The sequence below is a fragment of the Balaenoptera acutorostrata genome, chromosome 15, assembly GCF_949987535.1.
Source record: "Balaenoptera acutorostrata chromosome 15, mBalAcu1.1, whole genome shotgun sequence".
In the NCBI taxonomy this organism is placed as follows: Eukaryota; Metazoa; Chordata; class Mammalia; order Artiodactyla; family Balaenopteridae; genus Balaenoptera; species Balaenoptera acutorostrata.
This window is the reverse complement of record NC_080078.1, coordinates 61297521-61320371: the sequence shown is the minus strand read 5'-3', so window position 1 is coordinate 61320371 and position 22851 is coordinate 61297521. Positions and strand designations below refer to the sequence as shown.

Here is a 22851-nt window from a genome sequence, read left to right as displayed (position 1 = left end):
TTTATCTGGCTGCTCTGCCATCCTCCAGCTGGTGGTCCAAGATGGCTGCTCCACCTCCAGCCCTTATGACTATATTCCAGTCAGCAGAAGGAGAAGCAAGGGGAGGGGCAGGAACCCTCCTTCCTCCTTTTAAGGGCACAGCCCAGAAATTGCACACATCACATCCATTCATATCCCACTGACCAGGATTTAATCATCTGACCACACTTCCCTGCCGGGGAGTCTAGGGATAGTCTTTTGCCATGTGTGAATGGGAGAAGGGATATTGAGGAACAACCTGCAATTTTTGCCGCAGCTGCTGACTTGTTTGGGCAACTCACATCACCATCTGAGCCATGGTTTCTTCATCTGCAAATTTATTCATGCATCCATTCATTCATATATTCATTCATTCATATATATATTCCAGGCTTGTGATATAAAGTACGATTTTTGAACCACTTGATTGCTAATGAATTCGACTACTAGCTGGACCATAAGCCCTGTGAGGTCAGGTGTGAGGTCTTTCTTACTCACCGCCATACCTCTGGCATCCAGGGCAGAGTCTCGTCTGGCACATGGAAGCCATATTACCAGCTGCCCATGGATGATGCATGGATGACCATTCTGGCTTTGATAATTGGTGAGAACAATTTTCCTCGCTGAGGAGTTTAAGTTCTTTCCTTTCCTAGGCCTCCTGGCTCCACCTCCCCTTCTCCCCATGTGCCAAGGCTTTCCTAGCCTATGAAATAAAATGTTCTCTGAGCCAGAATCGTGAGAGTGGGCTTAAAAATAAATGAAAGTGTGTCAAAACAAGTTAACCACAAGAAATGTCTTCCCAGGATAATTCAGTGTTGGCACTGGAGGCCAAGGACAGAGCATCAGACTCTAATAGCCAAGCACTCCTATCAATACCACTCCTGTGTCGGGCAGAGAACCTGCTGGGCTGCCCAGGACGGCAGCAGGTGGCCTAGCCTGAGCCCCTGCTTGACCCTCCACCCCTGCAAGACAACAGGCAAGACCCTCCCACACAGGTCAGGGAGAACAGGTTCTAATTCCAGCCCTGTTGTTTTCCTGCTGGGGTGATCCTAGGAAAATCTATGCCTCTTTGAGCCTCAGTTTCCTCACCTGTAAAAAGGGGTTAATAATAGGCTCTTAATCAACTATAAAATGCAGATAACAATGGTACCTACCTCGTAGGCAGCGGTTCCCAAATGTTCTCAGTTCATGGCATCCTTATCATCTCTGTAATTTTTTCACAGTGCACCAGGCCCGAAGAAATGTCTAACAGTTGTTTGTTAAATTAGGTTCAAACAACTTAATAGTAGTTTGTACAGTATCCAACAGATATTATTGTGTTTCCCTCAAATTTTAAAAATATTTTGCAGGGCCTCTGTGAGTTTTCTGAAGTGCCTCTGGGTGCCTTGGCACTCAGTTTGGGAACTGCAGTCACAAGGTTTTGAGGATGAAATGAGGTTGTGTTGTCAAGGGCTTATCACAATGCCTGGTCTGGAGTCAGAGAGCAGTAAATGTTAATTGTCCTAAATCATCCTCCAGTCTCTCTAGGCCTTTCTGTGTCTCCTGCCGCTGCCACCCAGCAACTCTTCCTGCCTCCAGCTCCTGCCATCTCATGGTTTCTGCTTGCCGCCTTCCCTCTGGACCCCTCGGGGCCTGTGGCCCTGCTTCTGAACTAACTTCCTTCTCGTATAGAATCGCCAGCCCCCCTTCTTCATTCCTCCCTAACTCCACACATGGCACAGTCTCTTCATAGGTAGAGTATACATTCTGGTCTCTTAATTTGGGGCTTGGCTGTGTGACTCACTTTGCTTACATGGCAAAAGTGACAGCTTGATTGTTCTGAGCCTGTCTCAAGAGGCCTCACATGGTTCCACTTGCTCTCTACCCTCTGCCATTGCCAAGAGAAGAACTTGCCCCAGTAGCCCAGTGATTCTAGGAGGAGGACGAGAGACCCATGGTGAAGGCTCGGATCTGCAGACCTGAAGACCGATGCAGACCATCTTAGCCAAACCATAAACTCAAGAGCAAAAATAAACAGTTGTTTGAAGGTATGGAGTTTTGGAGAGTTTCATTACACAGTAGTCTTGTGACAATCCAATCCCTCTAACTGTGGCAAATTCAAGTTCTCTGAGAGAAGGTCTGATTGGATCATTTGGTCACCACCCAGAACATAACTGCTTTCACACCATCACCCACAAGCCGAGGGTCTCCCTCCTGTCCAGTCTGCAGGTGGCTGCCTTGGGCTGGGACACCCATTTCTGATCCAAGCAGTTGTCCCATAATTACAGGGTCAAGTGACACAAAGCCTGGTGACCTGGCTGGAAGCAATCATTTCTGGCCCCTGTGTTCAGAAGGGGTGTGAGTGTGGCAAGCAGGAGATTCTTGGATCCTCTTTGGTTCTGAAGAGTGACAGCTAAACTAGGAGAAATTGCACATAAAATTTTCTCTGCATGTGGCAGTCAGAATGCATCTTAAGCTGTAAACTCCAGGGTATAAGAAATGTGATGTTTCTTACAACTCATTTTTGTAACTATTTTGAGCCTCATTATGCTTAAGATGGAAAGGATGAGGCTCAAACAAATACAGTATGCTAACACATATATACGGAATCTAAGGAAAAAAAAAAAAAAAAGGCCATGAAGAACCTAGTGGCAAGACGGGAATAAAGACACAGACCTACCAGAGAATGGACTTGAGGATATGGGGAGGGGGTGGGGTGAGATGTGACAGGGTAAGAGAGTGTCATGGACATATATACACTACCAAATGTAAAATAGATAGCTAGTGGGAAGCAGCCGCATAGCACAGGGAGATCAGCTCGGTGCTTTGTGACCACCTAGAGGGGTGGGATGGGGAGGGAGGGAGGGAGGGAGATGCAAGAGGGAAGAGAAATGGGAACATATTGTATATGTATAACTGATTCACTTTGTTATAAAGCAGAAGCTAACACACCATTGTAAGGCAATTATACTTCAATAAAGATGTTTAAAAAAAAGAAGAAAAAAAAAAAGAAAAATTATGTTAGATTAAAAAACCATGAATATTTATGCTACTTCTAATTTATGGTAGAAGTTCTTGTTCTTTATGTTTTGATTTACTTAATCTAAAAATAAACTCCTAGCTATATTCTTCTCGTAAGAAATGTGATATCCAAAAAACTTGAAAGATAAAGAAGTAAGTGCTCTTTAAAGATTTACTACTAATACTGTATCTCTGTTTGCTGTTGAAATACAGTCAGTCTATGATTACCATAGCAATAAATATGCTAAATATTTAAAAAAAAAAAAAAAAGGAAAGAAAATTTGGTACCACGGGGTTAGAACCCAGGTGTCCTGGCTTCCTATACAGTGTCCTGGCCCCCTTCCCTGCCCAGTCAGTCTCACACTTGGAAGGATGCTGCAGGTCCCATCTCTGAGCCAGTGGAGCCCCTTCTCCAGCCTCCCTGATCGTCTGGGCTGTGTTTCCCCACTCCACTGGCTGAGTGCCCACTGCTTGGAAGAATTCTAAGCAACACTTTCCTCCTACTGAGTCCTAATCTGCCTCCCTATGTCCTGTATCGCCTGCCCTAACTCTGTCTTCTGGCACTACACTTAAATGTACACTCTTTTTTCTTTAATTTATAAACATTTACTATAATTTTTACTTCTATAAATTCTATTTAGCTATTTTTCATATCTGCCTTTTAAAATAGTGTCTTTTTTCTTATGTTTTTGAATTCTTTTGTATGACTTTAATTCTTTTCAAAATACTTTTTTAAAAAAAAAATCTCATCTGAAGTTCTTAGGGGAAGTGGGGTCTAATCCTGCTGTTGCTGATGTCTGCTGACTCACTTATGGTGGATGGTTTCCTTGTGTGGTTTGTAATTTGGGGCTAAGAGTTCACCTTCCGTGGAGCTTTACCTGTGGACAGCTTGTGTAGCCCAGTTGAGGGCAAGTCCCTCCAAAACAGGTTAAGTTTGCTTTGCTGGTCACCTCAGCTCCTTACCTGGGATCACTATGTTAATTCTTAGTTTGGGGTTCCTAGTTCAAGTGGATAGAATACATTTTTTAAAAGCCTGCATGAGAATAGATCCTATTTATTGGCATCATAGTATTAACTTGCTTATAGTTTGTTTCCATCCACTAGGATGTCAGCTCCAGCCTTTGTCTCTCTGATTTTGGGCTCTACTCCTCTATCTGCCTACAGCAGAATTTTAAACACAGTAGGCACTCAGAAAGTATTTGTTGAAAGAGAGAATTAAAGGATGCCCACTTCACAGTGTGTTGTGAAGAATAAATGAGGTGTCAGTTAGAACTGTGTTTGCCCAATTAAAAATTGGGTTTCTTGCCTCATATAACAGGCAGATGATGTTGGTGATTCTGTGACTGAGTGATTTCAATGACTCTGCAATTTTCTTGGCCTTTGTCTTAGGGTTGCAAGATGGTTACTGTAGCTCCAGGCATCACATCTACATTCAAGGCAGAAGGAAGTAGAAGAAAGTAAGAGTAAAGGGGAAGCATCATTGACATTTTTCCTTATCATGTAGGTAACATTTTCCTAGAAGTCTAACAGCAAATTTCTGCTTTGATCTCATTTGCTAGAAGTGGGGCGCATGGGCATCCAGAAGAAAGGGGACTTGGAAAGTGAGCATTTCCCTTATCTATAGACTCTATAGATAGGTGAGGGAGGGAGGGAGAGGACTGGGGACACACATGTGCCATCTGCCCCAAATGAGGTTTTATATATCTGTGTGTATATATATAACAAAGCATTTAGAGCAAAACAAGCCCTCAGAAAGGGGACACCTATTTTCATAATAATTATTAATTTTATCATTTAAAGCTTTATAGTCTCTGTGATCCTGTTGGCATCAGATTTGGATTCTGGAGCCCATAGGCACTGAGGCACCCATACCCCAGTGATCTCCCTCCCCCCGCCCCTTGTTCTATTCAGAGCACTGAAGCCCTTTAAAAAAAAACACACACACTACATTTTCCAATGTCAGCCACTTCCTGCTCTCATTAACTCCATCCTCAGTGACTTAGCCAGACCCTGCTCCTGGCCTGAAGCAGAGAGCAGACTGTCCAAGTCAAAAGTCCCTCAGGCCCATCACCAGGTCAGCATCAAGGTCTCTCCCAAGGACGCTGAGATGAAAACAGCAGAAGAGCCAACCTCAAGTCTTGGGCAGACCCTGGAGTGGCTGAGAAAGGAGCTGGTAAGGCTTTACATTTCTTTTCACCTGGCGCTTTCACACCATGTATTCCAAGGTTCCCTGGTTCCCCCACTCCCAGGTGCCCCCTAGGCTGGGGCAGAGCTTCAGGCTGGGGTGTCGGCCCTGCAGGCACCCCTGGGACCAGCCACACACTGCACAATCACCACCTCAGGTGCTGGGATAAGTAGGTCGTGACCTACATAGGAGGCTCTGGTTGCGGTACTTGCCTGACTGGTTTTAGAATTACACTGAGTCCTGGTATGTGCCCAGCTCTGCAGCTGTGTGGCCTCTAGCAAGTGGCTTTACCTCTTTGAACTTCAGTCTCCTTATTGTAAAATGGGGATAACAATAGTACCAGCACCACAGGGGTTATTGTAAGAATTTGGTGACGAGATGGTGTAATTCACTTAGTGCCGGCGTGGTACATCTATGGTGGCTGTTACAATCCTGACCCGGCTGGACATGGAGTACATCAGCTGTCTTAGCCTGGGTCTTCTAGAAAGCAGAGGCTTGCAAGGATTGGGGTATTAACCGTTTATTTGGAGGTACAAGCCCAGAGTGGTGAGAGTGAGGGAAATAGGGAGTGGAGGCAAAGGCCAGTGCTATTTGAGGAGACGCCTTGTGTTACCAAGCTGGCTGCCACTTAGAAAGGAGCCCTAAAGAGGCCCAGAGGCCCTCTCAGCTGCCGGTTTACCTGGCTTCGGGATTCTCTGCAGGGGTTGAAGGAGGATCTGCACCCTGGGGGAGAGAAGAAGAGGAAGTTTGTCTGCCCAGCTCACTCCTGTCTCGCATTTCCTGTCTGTAAGGCTCCACCCCATGGGGCACTAACTCACCTGAACTTATGAGCTGTGTCACTTGGCCCCTCAGTGGCTGCTCAGGAAGCCAGGCCTTATGCCTCTCCTTGTGATGTTTATTCCAAGTCCAAAAATAGAGGGGAGCCCCAAAGTATGTGGGGACACCAGCCCAGAGAGAGAAGAAGGTGGTTTGGGGAACCACAGAAGGCACCCAAAGTTTGTATTCCAATACGCCAGCTTCTTCTTCTGGGGAGGGACAGAGAGGATTGTCCAAAAATGACCTGTCTGGGTTGCCAGGAAACAGACTAGCTGGGAACCAACCCTGTCCTCACCTCGGTGGGAGGGGCTGACCCAGTAGGGCTTCTCATGGGCCCAGGGGACTCCAGCAGCAGGAACTGCAGCTTCTTACAGTCCTCGGGGATCTAGAGGCTGGGTGGCCCTCCCTCCCCGTGCTCCCCCTAAACACTAGGCACTACACTGAGACTGCTTAGTACCTGAACCCAAAGTGCCGATTTCCACTTGATAAAGTACCTCTCTTCTCTCCTACCCATGAGGAGGGAGAAGAGGTAGGGGTGGGGGGAAGTCTACCCGGGGCACAGCCTCCCGGGGCCAAATGTCCTCTGCCTCCACATGATGCCAAGAGATGAGCCTTGAGTCTCCACTTGCTGGTCCCTGACTTGCAAATTTCTCAGTCAAGTCTGTTTTTATTTATTTATTTATTTATGGCTGTGTGTTGGATCTTCGTTTCTGTGCGAGGGCTTCCTCTAGTTGTGGCAAGTAGGGGCCACTCTTCATCACGGTGCACGGGCCTCTCACTATCACGGCCTGTCTTGTTGCGGAGCACAGGCTCCAGACGCGCAGGCTCAGTAATTGTGGCTCACGGGCCCAGCCGCTCCGCGGCATGTGGGATCTTCCCAGACCAGGGCTCGAACCCGTGTCCCCTGCATTAGCAGGCAGATTCTCAACCACTGCGCCACCAGGGAAGCCCAGTCAAGTGTGTTTTTAACCTCCATCACAGGGAATTTACATGACATCACAAGGGCTCCCGTCTGGAGCCCAGCCAAGAAGCCCCGCTTGACCATCAGTGAAGTATGTCAGTCACTTTATGCAGCAGAAGGAACAAGTCAGTGACACCAGCAACTGCCACTGATGAGCACTGATGAAAGTCTGGTGCTCTCCCTCCTTTCCTGGGATTATATCAGCCCCCAAAGTCCTGGTGGAATCTAAAACAGGGGAGAGAGGCTTGAAAGGCAAGTAATTTGCTTTCTAGTTTGCAAATGAAGAAACTGAGGCTTCGGTGGACATGGCTTCTATGAGGCCGTGGGCTTGTCTCCAATGAGACAATGATAGGAGCAGGCTTTCTGGGGGAACATCCAGCCCTCTGGCCGCCCCCTCACAGACTCCTTCTTTCTCCTAGGCTGAGATGCAGGTCCAAGACCAGAGACTCCTGTTCACGCTGAATCATCTTCACAGTGTCCTGGAGGAGCTGCGTGCAGAGAGTGCCCACTGGGAGGATGCCAGATCCAGTGGCGGGACCTCCCCCATCAGACCTCGAGCAGGCTCGGAAGGCAGGGGCCACCAGCCCTTTTCCTCCAGGGGCCTGGCCCAGCTCCTCCAAGGGGTAGACAGCAGACGAAGCTCCCTCCCTTAACAGGCCAGAGATGACCCTGACTTTAAACCCTCCCCCCACTAGTCTAAACTTTGATTGTGATGAGAGAGAGCACCGGAATGGGAGTCAGGAAGGCCGGTCTCTGGGTTCACCCCTGCCCTCATTCACTGTGTGTCCCTGGACCTGTCACTCAGCTTCTTTGTGTCACTCTTTCCTCTCCTGTCACTTCTCAGGGTTTGCACAAATAAAGTATCGGATGTGAACACATTTGGAAAACACAAACATGTTACATGGCTTCTGGAAAGCACCATGGTGGTAATCCTATTCTTAGGAATTTCCCACAAGGTGATTGTTAAAGAAAGGGCTCAATGTACCAGGATGTTTATCTAGTGTTGCCATGGCAAAAATACAGAACCCCGTGCAGTGACTTGACGGTTGTTTTCTGTCTTCCCGGCAGGCCTTCTTATTCCCCTTTATCTGAAGGCAACAGGCCCTACAACCACCCTGGCCATAGGGATGGGCATGTAACCAGGCCTGGCCAATTACAATTCATGGTCATCCTAACAACATGATTGGCCCAATGAGTGGGCATGTGACTCAACAGAGCCAATCACAGCCCTTCTCTGGGATTGCCCTCTTGATTCTTGTTCTACTGCGGTCGCAAACCTGGGGCTGCCAGTGGCCATGATCGCTGTCAGGTGAGGGAGACCTGCTTGAAGTAGGAAAGAAAGAGGCTAATCTTCAAAGAGAAGCAGAGAGAGGGCCACACAAGAGATGGGTGGAGAGGAAGGGTGCTGGCTCTTTTTAGTCCCTGGTTTCAGACCCTAATTCTGTGAGTTACTCCTGCTGTCTTTCCAGAGCAGAAACCAGTAAATTCTACCACCACCACCCACAAAGGCACACACCAGTTTGTTTTTGCTTAAGCTGATTTGAATAAGGTTTCCCTTATTTGCAACCAAAACAGTCCAGATGGTCAAAGAAGCAAAGAAGAGAAATCATGAAACAAATGGCATTTCTGACAACCGAGTTTGGCAGGCAGGCAACAAGGTGTATGATGTGGCAGAACCCTCAATTGTATGGGGTGCAGGAGTCATAACTTTGAAAAATTATATCTGCCTATAAGAAAGATATAAATGGAACAGGTGAAAATAAAGTCCTGGTGTTAACATGGTCCGATTATCATCAGGCCTTTTTATTTTTGAAAATCTTCTTGCATGTTGCTAGAATATTGCTTTTAATGGCCTTGAAGAAGTAAATCCATTGCATACAGAGGCAAAGGGTGGGGGGCGGGTTGCATTATATGTACTATGGTTATGGTCAGACTAACCTGGGGTTTCTATATAATATTTGATAATATGAAAAAATAGTCCTCCATCAATGGCTGAATGGATAAACAAAATGTGATATATACATAAAATGGAATATCATTCAGCCTTAAAAAGGAAGATGATCCTGGCACATGCCACAAGATGGATGATGGACTTTGAAGACATTGTGCTAAGTGAAATAAGCCAGTCACAAAAGGACAAATATGATATGATTCCACTCATACGAAATACTTAGAGGAGTCAAATTCATGGAGACAGAAAGTAGTTCTGGTTGTCAGGAGTTTGGGGGCAGGGAGTAGGGGGTTGGGGGGTCATTTAATGGGTGTAGAGTTTCAGTGTTGCAAGATGACAAAAGTTCTGTGGATGGATGGTGGTGATGGTAGTATAACAACATGAAAATACTTGATGCACTATACACTTTACAATGGTTAAAATGGTAATATTTATCATATGTTATATTTTACCACAGTTAAAAATAAATACTTTAAATTTTAAAATTACCTGCTCTGTGATGCTGGGGCTGGAGCCCCACAAACCCCATTTCTGCATTACTAGCTGCTCCGGGTTAGACTTTGCCAATAAACAGGGTGGGACTAGAGGGACACCACAGGGCTGGAGGAGAGACAAAAGACTTGCTTCTTCATCTTTGTTCTTTGTAGCTTCCTGTGGCCTTCCTGCTCTCATGAGCATCACCCGGCAATGCTCCTTCACCTCAAAGCAGCAATTCCTCCCTGTAGCACCAGCCAGAACCCCCTTCTCAAGGCTGCAGGTGCCAGCCCTGTGGGGCCCTTCCCCCAACCTCAGAGACACCAGCTCCAGATGGCCAGCATCTCCTCCCCTGAAGTCTCAGTTCCTGTCCTCCCTGGCTCCTCTCTGCTCTCTGAGACTCGAGCCCAGCTGAGCAGAGCTCCCTTCTCAGATACCTGAAGTGGAGCTCTGCAAGGCTGAAAGCTTTAATAATTTCAGTCTCCTCTCTTTCTTCGCTCAGCCCTGGGAGTGGTAGGTGTTTCCTGCAAGTGCTACCTTCATTCTAAGAGCTCTTTTTGTAAACTTTCGGTCACCCAGTTAACAACTTTATACCTAGTTAGCAATTCTTTATATTAAATTCTCTCTGTTAAAATAATTCAGTTTTTGGCTATAATTACCAATGCTGCTGTGATCACTTTTGTTCATGTGCTCCGGTGCACAAGCCCAGTGCCCCTAGGATATACAGGTTTTCCCCCGCTCTCTGAAAGCAGAGCATTCCTATGTAACCTTTCACAAGCCAAAATTGTGTAAAGTGAAGAAGCAATTACCTTAGGACACATCTTGCTAACAGAGGCCCAAAATAAATTGAGATGAAGCACAGATGCTCATAGACACAGGTCAAAGCCAGGTCAAAGCTATGGTGGCTTGGTGCAGAAATGCTGAGTGCGGTTCCTGGGGAAGTAGCTTGGTGATGCCACTCCCCCCCAGGGTGCTTGCTGCCTCTGGAACGGCTCACCCCAGATCAAACACTGAACACCATTTTCACTTTTCACCTGTTTTTGTAAAAGTGAAAATCATCTTTGGCTTTCTTTCAGTTCATGAAAACAGGTACTAATGTAGCTCTTTCATGAAAGCAAAGTGGCATAAAGTGAACTTTCGAAAAACAATGGATACCTGTAGAGCAAAGAGTTGAACTGGAAGTATGTGTGTGAATACTCAAGTTTACAAGAAACGTGTTTTCCAAAGTGGGGTATTCACATAAACTCCCACAAGCCGTGTCCAAGAGCTCCTGTTGCTCAACATTCTCGCCAACTCTTGGTATTATCAATCTTCTTAATTTTTGCCAATATAATGAGTGCAAAATGGTATTACACTGTGGTCTTAACTTGCATATTCCTACAAATGTGGTGATTAACCTGAGTTTTAATTCCACCTCCACCACTTACTTACTATTTGATCTAAGATGAGTTACTCAACCTCTCTGAGCCTCATCTGTAAAAGAAGGGATAATAATATCTACCTCATAGGATTATTATTTGTATTGTATAGGAGAATGCATATAACTCACTTTACACAGCACTGGGCATTGTAAAGGCTAATAAATGACAGCTTGTTATTATTGCTGAGTAATCACAAATATATTGATTTGTGAAACTATGACCATTACAAGTAGACAAGCTTGTTAGCAACCATCATTAGGAGAGATATCTGCCTGGCCATGCAAAGTAACAATGACATTGGTTTTCCATGCCCAATGCCAACAACCAGCACCCTCTGCCTCACCCAGCTTCCCACAGCTGGGCCCCCAGACCAAAAGCATCTGCCAATCGCCCCTCTACCAATCTGCGAAGATAAACCTGACCCTCTGCTCGGGTATGTGTTGTTCTCCAGACCCCACCTCTGGAACCGATGTTCAGTTCCTGATCCCAGGTCAGAACAAACTCAGTCTGAGCCCAGATGCTGGGGGACAAGGGGGTTGGAGTGGCAATGACGTCCTCAGTGTGGGTTCCTAGAGGGCTGGGTTATAGATCATGTTCATCCAAGAGAGCAAGTGAGCACCAGAGGGAGCCTGTGCATCATGGTCACAAAGGAAAATCTGAGGTTTTCTCTGCTGAGGCAGCAAAAACAGGACTGTACACCCAAGCTTCCCAACTAAGGGTGAGGAGAGAAGGGGACATAGGTGGGGAAAAGACTGATGGGGTCAGAAGCTAAAAAATTAGGAGCAGAGAAGAACAGTTCAAGATTTGATACCTATTGTCAGGGTCGGCAGTTCAGGACACACCCTCTGACTAACCAGAAAGGATCAGAGGCTCACTTTTACCTGGGGCCAGTGTCCAGCCCTGGGCCAGGCTTGATGTCTTACAGAGCCCAAGTGTTCTGGCTGGTGTGTAACAAAATGCTCCCAAACTTAAAACAACAGTCACTTTATTATTGCAACAACCATTCATCATTGAAGTAAATCACACTTCCCACGGTTCTGGGGATTGACTGGGTTGAGCTGGGTGGTTCTTGCTTTTGGTCTCTCAAGTGGTTGCAGTCAGATGGTGTCCAGCTTGATTCATCTCAAAGGCTTATTCACATGTCTGGCTGTTACCTGGGACCTTAGCTGATGCTGTCAGCTGAAACACCTACCCATGACCCCTCCCTGTGGCCTGGGCTACCTCATAGCATAGTGGCTGGTGCCAAGAACAAGCATCTGAAGAGAGCCAAGAGGAAGCTGTATAGCCTTTATGACTCAGTCTTGGAGGTCACACAGTGTCACATCCATTGCATCTTATGCAGCAGAAGCCAGGCACCAAGGCCAGCTCACATTTAAGGGGAAGAGAATTAGACCACCTCTTGATGGGAGGAGCATCAAAGAACTTGCAGACATGTTTTAAAGCCACCACACCATGTAAGACTGGATAGGTTTCCAGTGTGGCACACCAGCTGCAAGGAATAGGCACCAACACTTTGTAACCTCAGGCAGAGTGATAAGACAGAATCTCATCAAAATCCAAGAGCAGGAACTCCAGGATGTGAAGTGTAGGTCTGGATCTACAAGAGTTCACTCCATCCTCCAGCATTACTGTGTTTCAGTGTGTTACTGAGAGGCGGGCTCAGCTCTGCTGCTGTGACAAACGAACTTTGAGATCGCAAGGCCTCAACACGACCAAGGTCCATTCCTGGCTCACACTACATGTCCTATGGCACTATTATGGAGGGGGGGAGAGGAGGCTCCTGCTCAGGGACCCAGCCACCATCTGCGCTGTCACCAGATGCTACAGCAGGGAAGATACCTAAGGAGAGTTATACACTGTCTCTTCCACACTTTAGCCAGGCAGTGACATGTGTCCCTTCTGCCCACAGCCCATTGGCTAGAGTTAGTCACGTGGTCTGTCCCAGCGTGGGGGCCGGGAAATGTGAGGAGTGGACGGAGAGTCTGGCAAGCACCCCCATGTCAGACACATGCTCCATTCTCTCTCAACAGACCGGCTTCCTCAGCGTGTCAGAGTGGGTCCTCATCAGTCTCCACCACTGCCCCAGAAGCTCCTCGGGTGCGCACTAGGAGTGCGGACACCCAGGCCCACCCAGGCCTGCTGAGCCAGAGCCTCTGAGGTGGGGTCGGGGAATTGAGTTTCCACAGCCCCCACTCCCCCAAGGGAAGGCTGAGAACTGGGGCCGGGGGCTGTTCTGCTGTCTGTCCTAGCTCCTAGCTTCAGTTTCCTTTAACTATGTCTGGGCTTTACTTTGTCTTCTTTCTGCATATTTTCGTTGTCCGCTCCCACTGCTAAAGACTGCACCCTCCTGCTATTTCTCTCTGTCAAAGTCTAGAGAGAGGTCTACAAATAACAAATGCTGGAGAGGGTGTGGAGAAAAGGGAACCCTCTTGCACTGTTGGTGGGAATGTAAATTGATACAGCCACTATGGAGAACAGTATGGAGGTTCCTTAAAAACTAAAAATAGAATTACCATATGATCCAGCAATCCCACTACTGGGCATATACCCAGAGGAAACCACAATTCAAAAAGACACATGCACCCCAATGTTCATTGCAGCACTATTTACAATAGCCAGGTCATGGAAGCAACCTAAATGCCCATCGACAGACAAATGGATAAAGAAGACGTGGTACATATATACCATGGAATATTACTCAGCCATAAAAAGGAATGAAATTGGGTCATTTGTAGAGACGTGGATGAATCTAGAGACTGTCATACAGAATGAAGTAAGTGAGAAAGAGAAAAAGAAATATCGTATATTAACACATATATGTGGAACCTAGAAAAATAGTACAGATGAACTGGTTTGCAGGGCAGAAATTGAGACACAGATGTAGAGAACAAACGTACGGACACCAAGGGGGGTAAGTGGCGGGGTGGTGGTGGTGGTGGTGTGATGAATTGGGCGATTGGGATTGACATGTATACACTGATGTGTATTAAATTGATGACTAATAAGAACCTGCTGTATAAAAAAATAAATAAAACAAAATTCAAAAAAAAAAACCAAAAGTCTAGAGAGACAGAATCTGATGGATCAGCTCAGCCTTTGACATCATAGGTGGTTGGTATAAGGTAGGTGTGTTTTCTCCTCCCCCTCCTCTTCTTCTACCTCTTCTCCTTCATCATCATCGTCAATACACAGGTAATACAGTGCAATGATTAAGAGTGAGGGCCTTGACCCCAGGCTGCCTGGGTTTGAATCCCAGGTTTGCTACTTATTAGCTCTGTGATGTTAAGCAAATAACATAACTTTTCTTCCCTATGTTTGCTCCTCCATAAAGCGGGGATACAACAGAAATTACCTCATACAGCTATTGAGCAAATGCAGTGAGTCAGCATGGTCCTGGCACATCAATCTTAGCTATTATAATTAATAATAACAGCTACTATTTTAAAGCTCAGGATAGTGTAGTGGCTGTAAGTACAGCTTGGAGACTCACTGCCAGTGTTCAAATCCCAGCTCTACCATTTACTCATTGTGTGGGCTTGGGCAAGTCATTAAACTCTCTGTGCCTCAGTTTCACCATCTATAGAATGGGAATAATAATATACCTACCTCCTGAAGATGATGTGAGGAACAATGAGTTAATACATGCAAAATGTGATTGGAACCAAGATGGCAGAGTAGAAGGACATGCTCTCACTCCCTCTTGCGAGAACACCAGGATCACAGCTAGCTGCTGGACAATCATCAACAGGCGGACACTGGAACTCACCAAAAAAGATACCCCACATCCAAAGACAAAGGAGAAGCCACAGTGAGACGGTAGGAGGGGCTCAATCACAGTAAAATCAACTCCCATAACTGCTGGGTGGGTGACTCACAGACTGGAGAACACTTATACCACAGAAGTTCACCCACTGGAGAGAAGGTTCTGAGCCCCACTTCACGCTTCCCAACCTGGGGGTCTGGCAACTGGAGGAGCAATTCCTAGAGAATCAGACTTTGAAGTCTACTGGGATTTGATTGCAGGACTTCGACAGAACTGGGGGAAACAGAGACTCCACTTTTGGAGGGCACACACAAAGTGGTGTGCACATTGGGACCCAGGGGAAGGAGCAGTGACCCCAGGGGAGACTGAACCAGACCTACCTCCTAGTGTTGGAGGGTCTCCTGCAGAGGCGGGGGGTGGCTGTGGCACACCATGGGGACAAGGACACTGGCAGCAGAAGTTCTGGGAAGTACTCCTTGGTGTGAGCCCTCCCAGAGTCCGCCATTAGCCCCACCAAAGAGCCCAGGTAGGCTCCAGTGTTGGGTTGCCTCAGGCCAAACAACCAACAGGGAGGGAACCCAGCCCCACCCATCAGCAGTCAAGCGGATTAAAGTTTTACTGAGCTCCGCCCACCAGAGCAACAATCAGCTCTACCCACCACCAGTCCATCCCATCAGGAAACTTGCATAAGCCTCTTAGATAGCCTCATCCACCAGAGGGCAGACAGCAGAAGCAAGAAGAACTACAATCCTGCAGCCTGTGGAACAAAAACCACATTCACAGAAAGAAAGACAAGATGAAAAGGCAGAGGGCTATGTACCAGATGAAGGAACAAGATAAAACCCCAGAAAAACAACTAAATGAAGTGGAGATAGGCAACCTTCCAGAAAAACAATTCAGAATAATGATAGTGAAGATGATCCAGGACCTCGCAAAAACAATGGAGGCAAAGATCGAGAAGATGCAAGAAATGTTTAAGAAAGACCTAGAAGAACTAAAGAACAAACACCTAGTAGAATTAAAGAACAAACTGACAGAGATGAACAATACAATAACTGTAATGAAAAACAGACTAGAAGGAAGCAACAGCAGAATAACTGAGGCAGAAGAACGGATAAGTGACCTGGAAGACAGAATGGTGGACTTCACTGCTGCAGAACAAAATAAAGAAAAAAGAATGAAAAGAAATGAAGACAGCCTAAGAGACTTCTGGGACAATATTAAACACAACAACATTCACATTATAGGGGTCCCAGAAGGAGAAGAGAGAGAGAAAGGACCTGAGAAAATATTTGAAGAGATTATAGTTGAAAACTTCCCTAACATGGGAAAGGAAATAGCCACCCAAGTCCAGGAAACTCAGAGAGTCCCAGGCAGGATAAACCCAAGGAGAAACATGCTGAGACATATAGTAATCAAATTGACAAAACTTAAAGACAAAGAAAACTTATTGAAAGCAGCAAGGGAAAAACGACAAATAACATACAAGGGAACTCCCATAAGGTTAACAGCTGATTTCTCAGCAGAAACTCTACAAGCCAGAAGGGAGTGGCATGATATACTTAAAGTGATGAAAGGGAAGAACCTACAACCAAGATTACTCTACCTGGCAAGGATCTCATTCAGATTCAATGGAGAAATCAAAAGCTTTACAGACAAACAAAAGCTAAGAGAATTCAGCACCACCAAACCAGCTCTACAACAAATGCTAAAGGAACTTCTCTAAGTGAGAAACACAGGAGGAGAAAAGGACCCACAAAAACAAACCCATAACAATTAAGAAAATGGTCGTAGGAGCACACATATCGATAATTACCTTAAACGTGAATAGATTAAATGCTCCAACCAAAAGACACAGGGTTGCTGAATGGATACAAAAAAACAAGACCCATATATATGCTGTCTACAAGAGACCCACTTCAGACCTAGGGACACATTCAGACTGAAAGCGAGGGGATGGAAAAAGATATTCCATGCAAATGGAAATCGAAAGAAAGCTGGAGTAGCAATACTCATATCAGATAAAATAGACTTTAAAATAAAGACTGTTACAAGAGACAAGGAAGGACACTATGTAATGAACACGGGATCAATCCAAGAAGAAGATATAGCAATTATAAATATATATGCACCCAACATAGGAGCACCTCAATACATAAGGCAACTGCTAACAGCTGTAAAAGAGGAAATCGACAGTAACACAGTAATAGTGGGGGACTTTAACACCTCACTTACATCAATGGACAGATCATCCAAAATGAAAATAAGTAAGGAAACAGAAGCTTTGAATGACACAATAGACCAGATAGATTTAATTGATATTTATAGGACATTCCATCCAAAAACAGCAGATTACACTTTCTTCTCAAGTGCACACGGAACATTATCCAGGGTAGATCACATCTTGGGTCACAAATCAAGCCTCAGTAAACTTCAGAAAATTGAAATCATATCAAGCATCTTTTCTGACCACAACACTATGAGATTAGAAATGAATTACAGGGAAAAAAATTTAAAAAACACAAACACATGGAGGCTAAACAATACGTTACTAAATAACCAAGAGATCACTGAAGAAAACGAAGAGGAAATCAAAAAATACCTAGAGACAAATGACAATGAAAACATGACAATCGAAAACTTATGGGATGCAGCAAAAGCAGTTCTAAGGGGAAGTTTATAGCTATACAAGCCTACCTCAAGAAACAAGAAAAATCTCAAATGAACAATCTAACCTTACACCTAAAGGAACTAGAGAAAGAAGAACAAACAAAACCCAAAGTTAGCAGAAGGAAAGAAATCATAAAGATCAGAGCAGAAATAAATGAAATAGAAACAAAGAAAACAATAGCAAAGATCAATAAAACTAAAAGCTGGTTCTTTGAGAAGATAAACAAAATTGATCAACCATTAGCCAGACTCATCAAGACAAAGAGGGAGAGGACTCAAATCAATAAAATTAGAAATGAAAAAGGAGAAGTTACAACAGACACCACAGAAATACAAAGCATCCTAAGAGATTACTACAAGCGAATGTATGCCAATAAAATGGACAACCTGGAAAAAATGGACAAATTCTTAGAAAGGTATAACCTCCCAAGACTGAACCAGGAAGAAATAGAAAATATGAGCAGACAAATCACAAGTAATGAAATTGAATCTGTGATTTAAAATCTTCCAACAAGGGCTTCCCTGGTGGCGCAGTGGTTGAGAATCTGCCTGCTAATGCAGGGGACACGGGTTCGAGCCCTGGTCTGGGAAGATCCCACATGCCGCAGAGCAACTGGGCCCGTGAGCCACAACTACTGAGCCTGCGCGTCTGGAGCCTGTGCTCCGTAACAAAAGAGGCCGCGACAGTGAGAGTCCCGCGCACCGCGATGAAGAGTGGCCCCCGCTTGCCGCAACTGGAGAAAGCCCTCGCACAGAAACGAAGACCCAACACAGCCAAAAAATAAAAAAAATTAAAAAAATAAATAAATAAAAAAAATTAAAAAAAAAAAAAATCTTCCAACAAACAAAAGTCCAGGACCAGATGGCTTCACAGGTGAATTCTATCAAACATTTAGAGAAGAGCTAACACCCATCCTTCTCAAACCTTCCAAAAAATTGTGCAGGAAGGAACACTCCCAAACTTATTCTATGAGGACACCATCACCCTGATACCAAAACCAGACAAAGGTACTACAAAAAAAGAAAATTACAGACCAATATCACTCATGAATATAGATGCAAAAATCCTCAACAAAATACTAGCACACTGAATCCAACAACACATTAAAAGGATCATACACCATGACCAAGTGGGATTTATCCCAGGGATGCAAGGATTCTTCAATATACACAAATCAATCAATGTGATACACCATATTAACAGATTGAAGAAGAAAAACCATATGATCATCTCAATAGATGCAGAAAAAGCTTTTGACAAAATTCAACACCCATTTATGATAAAAACTCTCCAGAAGGTGGGCATAGAGGGAAGCTACCTCAACATAATAAAGGCCATATATGACAAACCCACAGCAAACATCATTCTCAATGGTGAAAAACTGAAAGCATTTCCTCTAAGATCAGGAACAAGACAAGGATGTCCTCTCTTGATACTATTATTCAACATAGTTTTGGAAGTCCTAGCCACAACAATCAGAGAAGAAAAAGAAATAAAAGCAATCCAAATTGGAAAAGAAGAAGTAAAACTGTCACTGTTTGCAGACGACATGATACTATAGATAGCGAATCCTAAAGATGCCACCAGAAAACTACTAGAGCTAATCAATGATTTGGTAAAGTTGCAGGATACAAAATTACGGCACAGAAATCTCTTGCATTCCCATACACTAATGATGAAAAATCTGAAAGAGAAATTAAGGAAACACTCCCATTTACCATTGCAACAAAAAAATAAAATACCTAGGAATACACCTACCTAGGGAGACAAAAGACCTGTATGCAGAAAACTATAAGACACTGATGAAAGAAATTAAAGATGATACAAACAGATGGAGAGATATGCCATGTTCTTAGATTGGAAGAATCAATATTGTGAAAATGCCTATACTACCCAAAGCAATCTACAGATTCAGTGCAAGCCCTATCAAATTACCAAAGGCATTTTTTACAGAACTAGAACAAAATATCTTAAAATTTGTATGGAGACACAAAAGACCCCCAATAGACAAAGCAGTCTTGAGGGAAAAAAACGGAGCTGGAGGAATCAGCTCCCTGACTTCAGACTATACTATAAAGCTACAGTAATCAAGACAATATGGTACTGGCACAAAAACAGAAACATAGATCAATGGAACAAGATAGAAAGCCCAGAGATAAACCCACGCACCTATGGTCAACTAATCTATGACAAAGGAGGCAAGGATATACAATGGAGAAAAGACAGTCTCTTCAATAAGTGGTGCTGGGAAAACTGGACAGCTACATGTAAAAGAATGAAATTAGAACACTCGCTAACACCATACACAAAAATAAACTCAAAATTGATTAGAGACCTAAATGTAAGACTGGGCAGTATAAAACTCTTAGAGGAAAACATAGGAAGAACATTTTTTGACATAAATCACAGCAAGATCTTTTTTGACCTACCTCCTAGAGTAATGGAAATAAAAACAAAAATAAACAAATGGAACCTAATGAAACTTTAAAGCTTTTACACAGGAAAGGAAACCATAAATAAGATGAAAAGACAACCCTCAGAATGGGAGAAAATATTTGCAAACGAATCAACAGACAAAGGATTACTCTCCAAAATATATAAACAGCTCATGCAGCTCAATATTAAAAAAACAAACAACCCAATCCAAATCTGGGCAGAAGACCTAAATAGATATTTCTTCAAAGCAGACATACAGATGGCCAAGAAGCACATGAAGGCTCGGAAGGTGGCTGGCGCGCGGCCGCTGCTGTTGGCATCGGGCTCCATGAAGAAGATGTACCTGCTGTCCTCCTTGAGCCGCCCGCAGGAGGGGAACGCGGGGTGGCCCCAGGCGCCCAGGCGCACGATGAACACAGAAAGCTGCACGCAACTGAAATAAGCCAAGTAGTGTTGAATTTGGGGCTTCCCTGGTGGCGCAGGGGTTGAGAATCTGCCTGCCAATGCAAGGGACATGGGTTCGAGCTCTGATCTGGGAAGATCCCACATGCTGCGGAGCAGCTGGGCCCGTGTGCCACACCTACTGAGCCTGTGCGTCTGGAGCCTGTGCTCCACAACAAGAGAGGCTGCGATAATGAGGTCCGCGCACCGCGATGAAGAGTGGGCCCCGCTCGCCGCAACTAGAGAAAGCCCTCGCACAGAAACGAAGACCTAACACAGTCAAAAATAAAAAAAATTTTTTTAAAAAGAAAAAAAAAAAAAGAAGCACATGAAAAGCTGCTCAACATCACTAATTATTGGAGAAATGCAAATCAAAACTACAATGAGGTATCACCTCACACCAGTTAGAATGGGCATCATCAGAAAATCTACAAACAACAAATGCTGGAGAGGGTGTGGAGAAAAGGGAACCCTCTTGCACTGTTGGTGGGAATGTAAATTGATACAGCCACTATGGAGAACAGTATGGAGGTTCCTTAAAGAATTAAAAATAGAACTACCATGTGACCCAGCAATCTCACTACTGGACATATACCCAGAGAAAACCATAATTCAAAAATACACATGCACCCCAATGTTCATTGCAGCACTATTTACAAAACCAGGTCATGGAAGCAACCTAAATGCCCATCGACAGACAAATGGATAAAGAAGAAGTGGTACATATATACCATGGAATATTACTCAGCCATAAAAAGGAACGAAATTGGGTCATTTGTTGAGACGTGGATGGATCTACAGACTGTCATACAGAGTGAAGTAAGTGAGAAAGAGAAAAAGAAATATCGTATATTAACGCATATATGTGGAACGTAGAAAAATGGTACAGATGAACCGGTTTGCAGAGCAGAAATTGAGACACAGATGTAGAGAACAAATGTATGGACACCAAGCAGGGAAAGCCGCAGAGGGGTGGTGGTGGTGGTGTGATGAATTGGGAGATTGGGATTGACATGTATACACTGATGTGTATAAAATTGATGACTAATAAGAACCTGCTGTATAAAAAAATATATATGTGTATATATTTTTCAAGTCATCCAATTATGGAATGACCCGGTTGATTGTATGACTGATTTGACCAATAACCGAGTGATGTGAGTAAAAAAAAAAATATTGCTTACACCAAAAAAAAAAAAAAAAAAAATCATACACTGTACCTCTGCTCTAATCATTAAAGAAAAGGCTGCATTGTCCAGAAGTAAAGAATGTCTGTTTTGAAGATAAAGATAAATACCTCCCTTCCTGGAACATCGATGCTAATACTCCTTTGATGATAATACTCTCTTTGCAGGCGTCAAGGATGGGCTGATTTGCTGTGTACGTGCTCATCTGTCTCCTTTGAAATTTTGAAGGAATGTACTCTGTAATGTTTGATGTTCTTTGCTCTGACAAGATACAAAGCTGTGTTGAAAACGGTGCTTCTTTGGAACAGTGCCTCAGAGCTATCTGAGAGACTGTCTCCTTGCCTATAGTCCTCAGTTTGGCTCAAATAAAACTCTTTTCCAGTCCCATTAAAAAAAAAATACATGCAAAACGTTTACAACAGTGCCTGCCATCTAATAAGGGCTGTGTGTGTGCCATGTAAACTATTCATTTTCATTATCAATTATCTACCCTAACTACCAGCACCATATGAAACATTGTAAAGATATTGTTGCTCTGAACCCACTCAACAGCTCTGCAAGGGTGATATTACATCTCCATTTTACGGATGAAGGAACTGAGTTTTAGTGGAACTAGGTGGCCCAAAATAACACACTGAGTAAGTCTCAGATCTACCTTCTGCCTAAGCAGAGCTCTAACCCACAGCATGATGGTGCTCTTCCGATCAGCAGCAGTGGAGGGAGGGGTGCCGTGGGAAAGAGGATGCAGAGATGCTGGGCTCACATGCCCCCCTACCAACCCCTCCACTCCTTCTGGCAGAGTCTGGGGCAAGACAGTTTCCGTATGTGTGAAAGGAACTCAAAGACATCTCTAGACAACACCCTCTGGAATCACCATGGTTGGTGAGCAGACCTAGAGTCTGGGTGTCCCCAGTAGTATGCCCCCTTCCCTGCCTCCAGCATATCTTGAACCCAGTTCATAGGTGGGATTGCTGCCCTGCCTCTGTCCCATGGTCGCAGTTCTGCTCCTGTTTCACTGGACCAAAATCAAGGTGTTGGCCAGGCTGCACTCCCTTTGGAAGCTCTAGGGGATAATCTGTTCTTGACCTTGTCTAGCTTCTGGTGGCTGCTGGTATTCTTTGATTTGAACCCACACCTATGCCTTCTGCTCTGTCTGTGTAAAATCTCCCTTTGTCTTCCTCTTACTGAGGATACATGCGATTGTATTTAGGGTCCACCTGATAATCCAGGATAATCTCCCCATCTCAAGATCCTTAATTTAATCACATCTGCAAAGGAGGACCCCCCATCCCCCCTTTGCCACATAAAGTAACATTCACAAGCTCCAGGGATTAGGATGTAGAGGTCATTTTTCCACCTACCACAGTAGGTGATCAACAAAAAGGAATTTCCTTCTCATTCCTGCTGGAAATCATTCTCTGGCAATGTGCAGGGCTAAGAAGAATTTTGTACAGCTGGAGATTACCGTGGGTCCTGTCGGAAGAAGTAGGATGCATGTTTGTTGAATATGGGCTGTGCATGGGCACC

General features: G+C 44.6%; 1 protein-coding gene across 1 annotated transcript; it reads left to right on the top strand.

Moving 5' to 3' along the window:
* Positions 1-4435: 4435 nt before the first annotated feature.
* Positions 4436-7820, top strand: C15H20orf202 (chromosome 15 C20orf202 homolog). Its single transcript, XM_007193398.2, has 3 exons — positions 4436-4518; positions 5014-5191; positions 7400-7820. Exons 2-3 carry the CDS (start codon positions 5126-5128, stop codon positions 7631-7633), a joined length of 300 nt encoding a protein of 99 aa, XP_007193460.2. The 5' UTR covers positions 4436-4518; positions 5014-5125; the 3' UTR covers positions 7634-7820.
* Positions 7821-22851: the final 15031 nt, after the last annotated feature.

Excerpts from the sequence above, each read along its gene's own strand:
- C15H20orf202 (XM_007193398.2), top strand. The coding sequence starts at position 5,126 with ATGAAAACAGCAGAAGAGCCAACCTCAAGTCTTGGGCAGACCCTGGAG. Across the intron at positions 5,192-7,399 it reads AGTGGCTGAGAAAGGAGCTG|GCTGAGATGCAGGTCCAAGA; the intron begins GTAAGGCTTTAC and ends TCTTTCTCCTAG.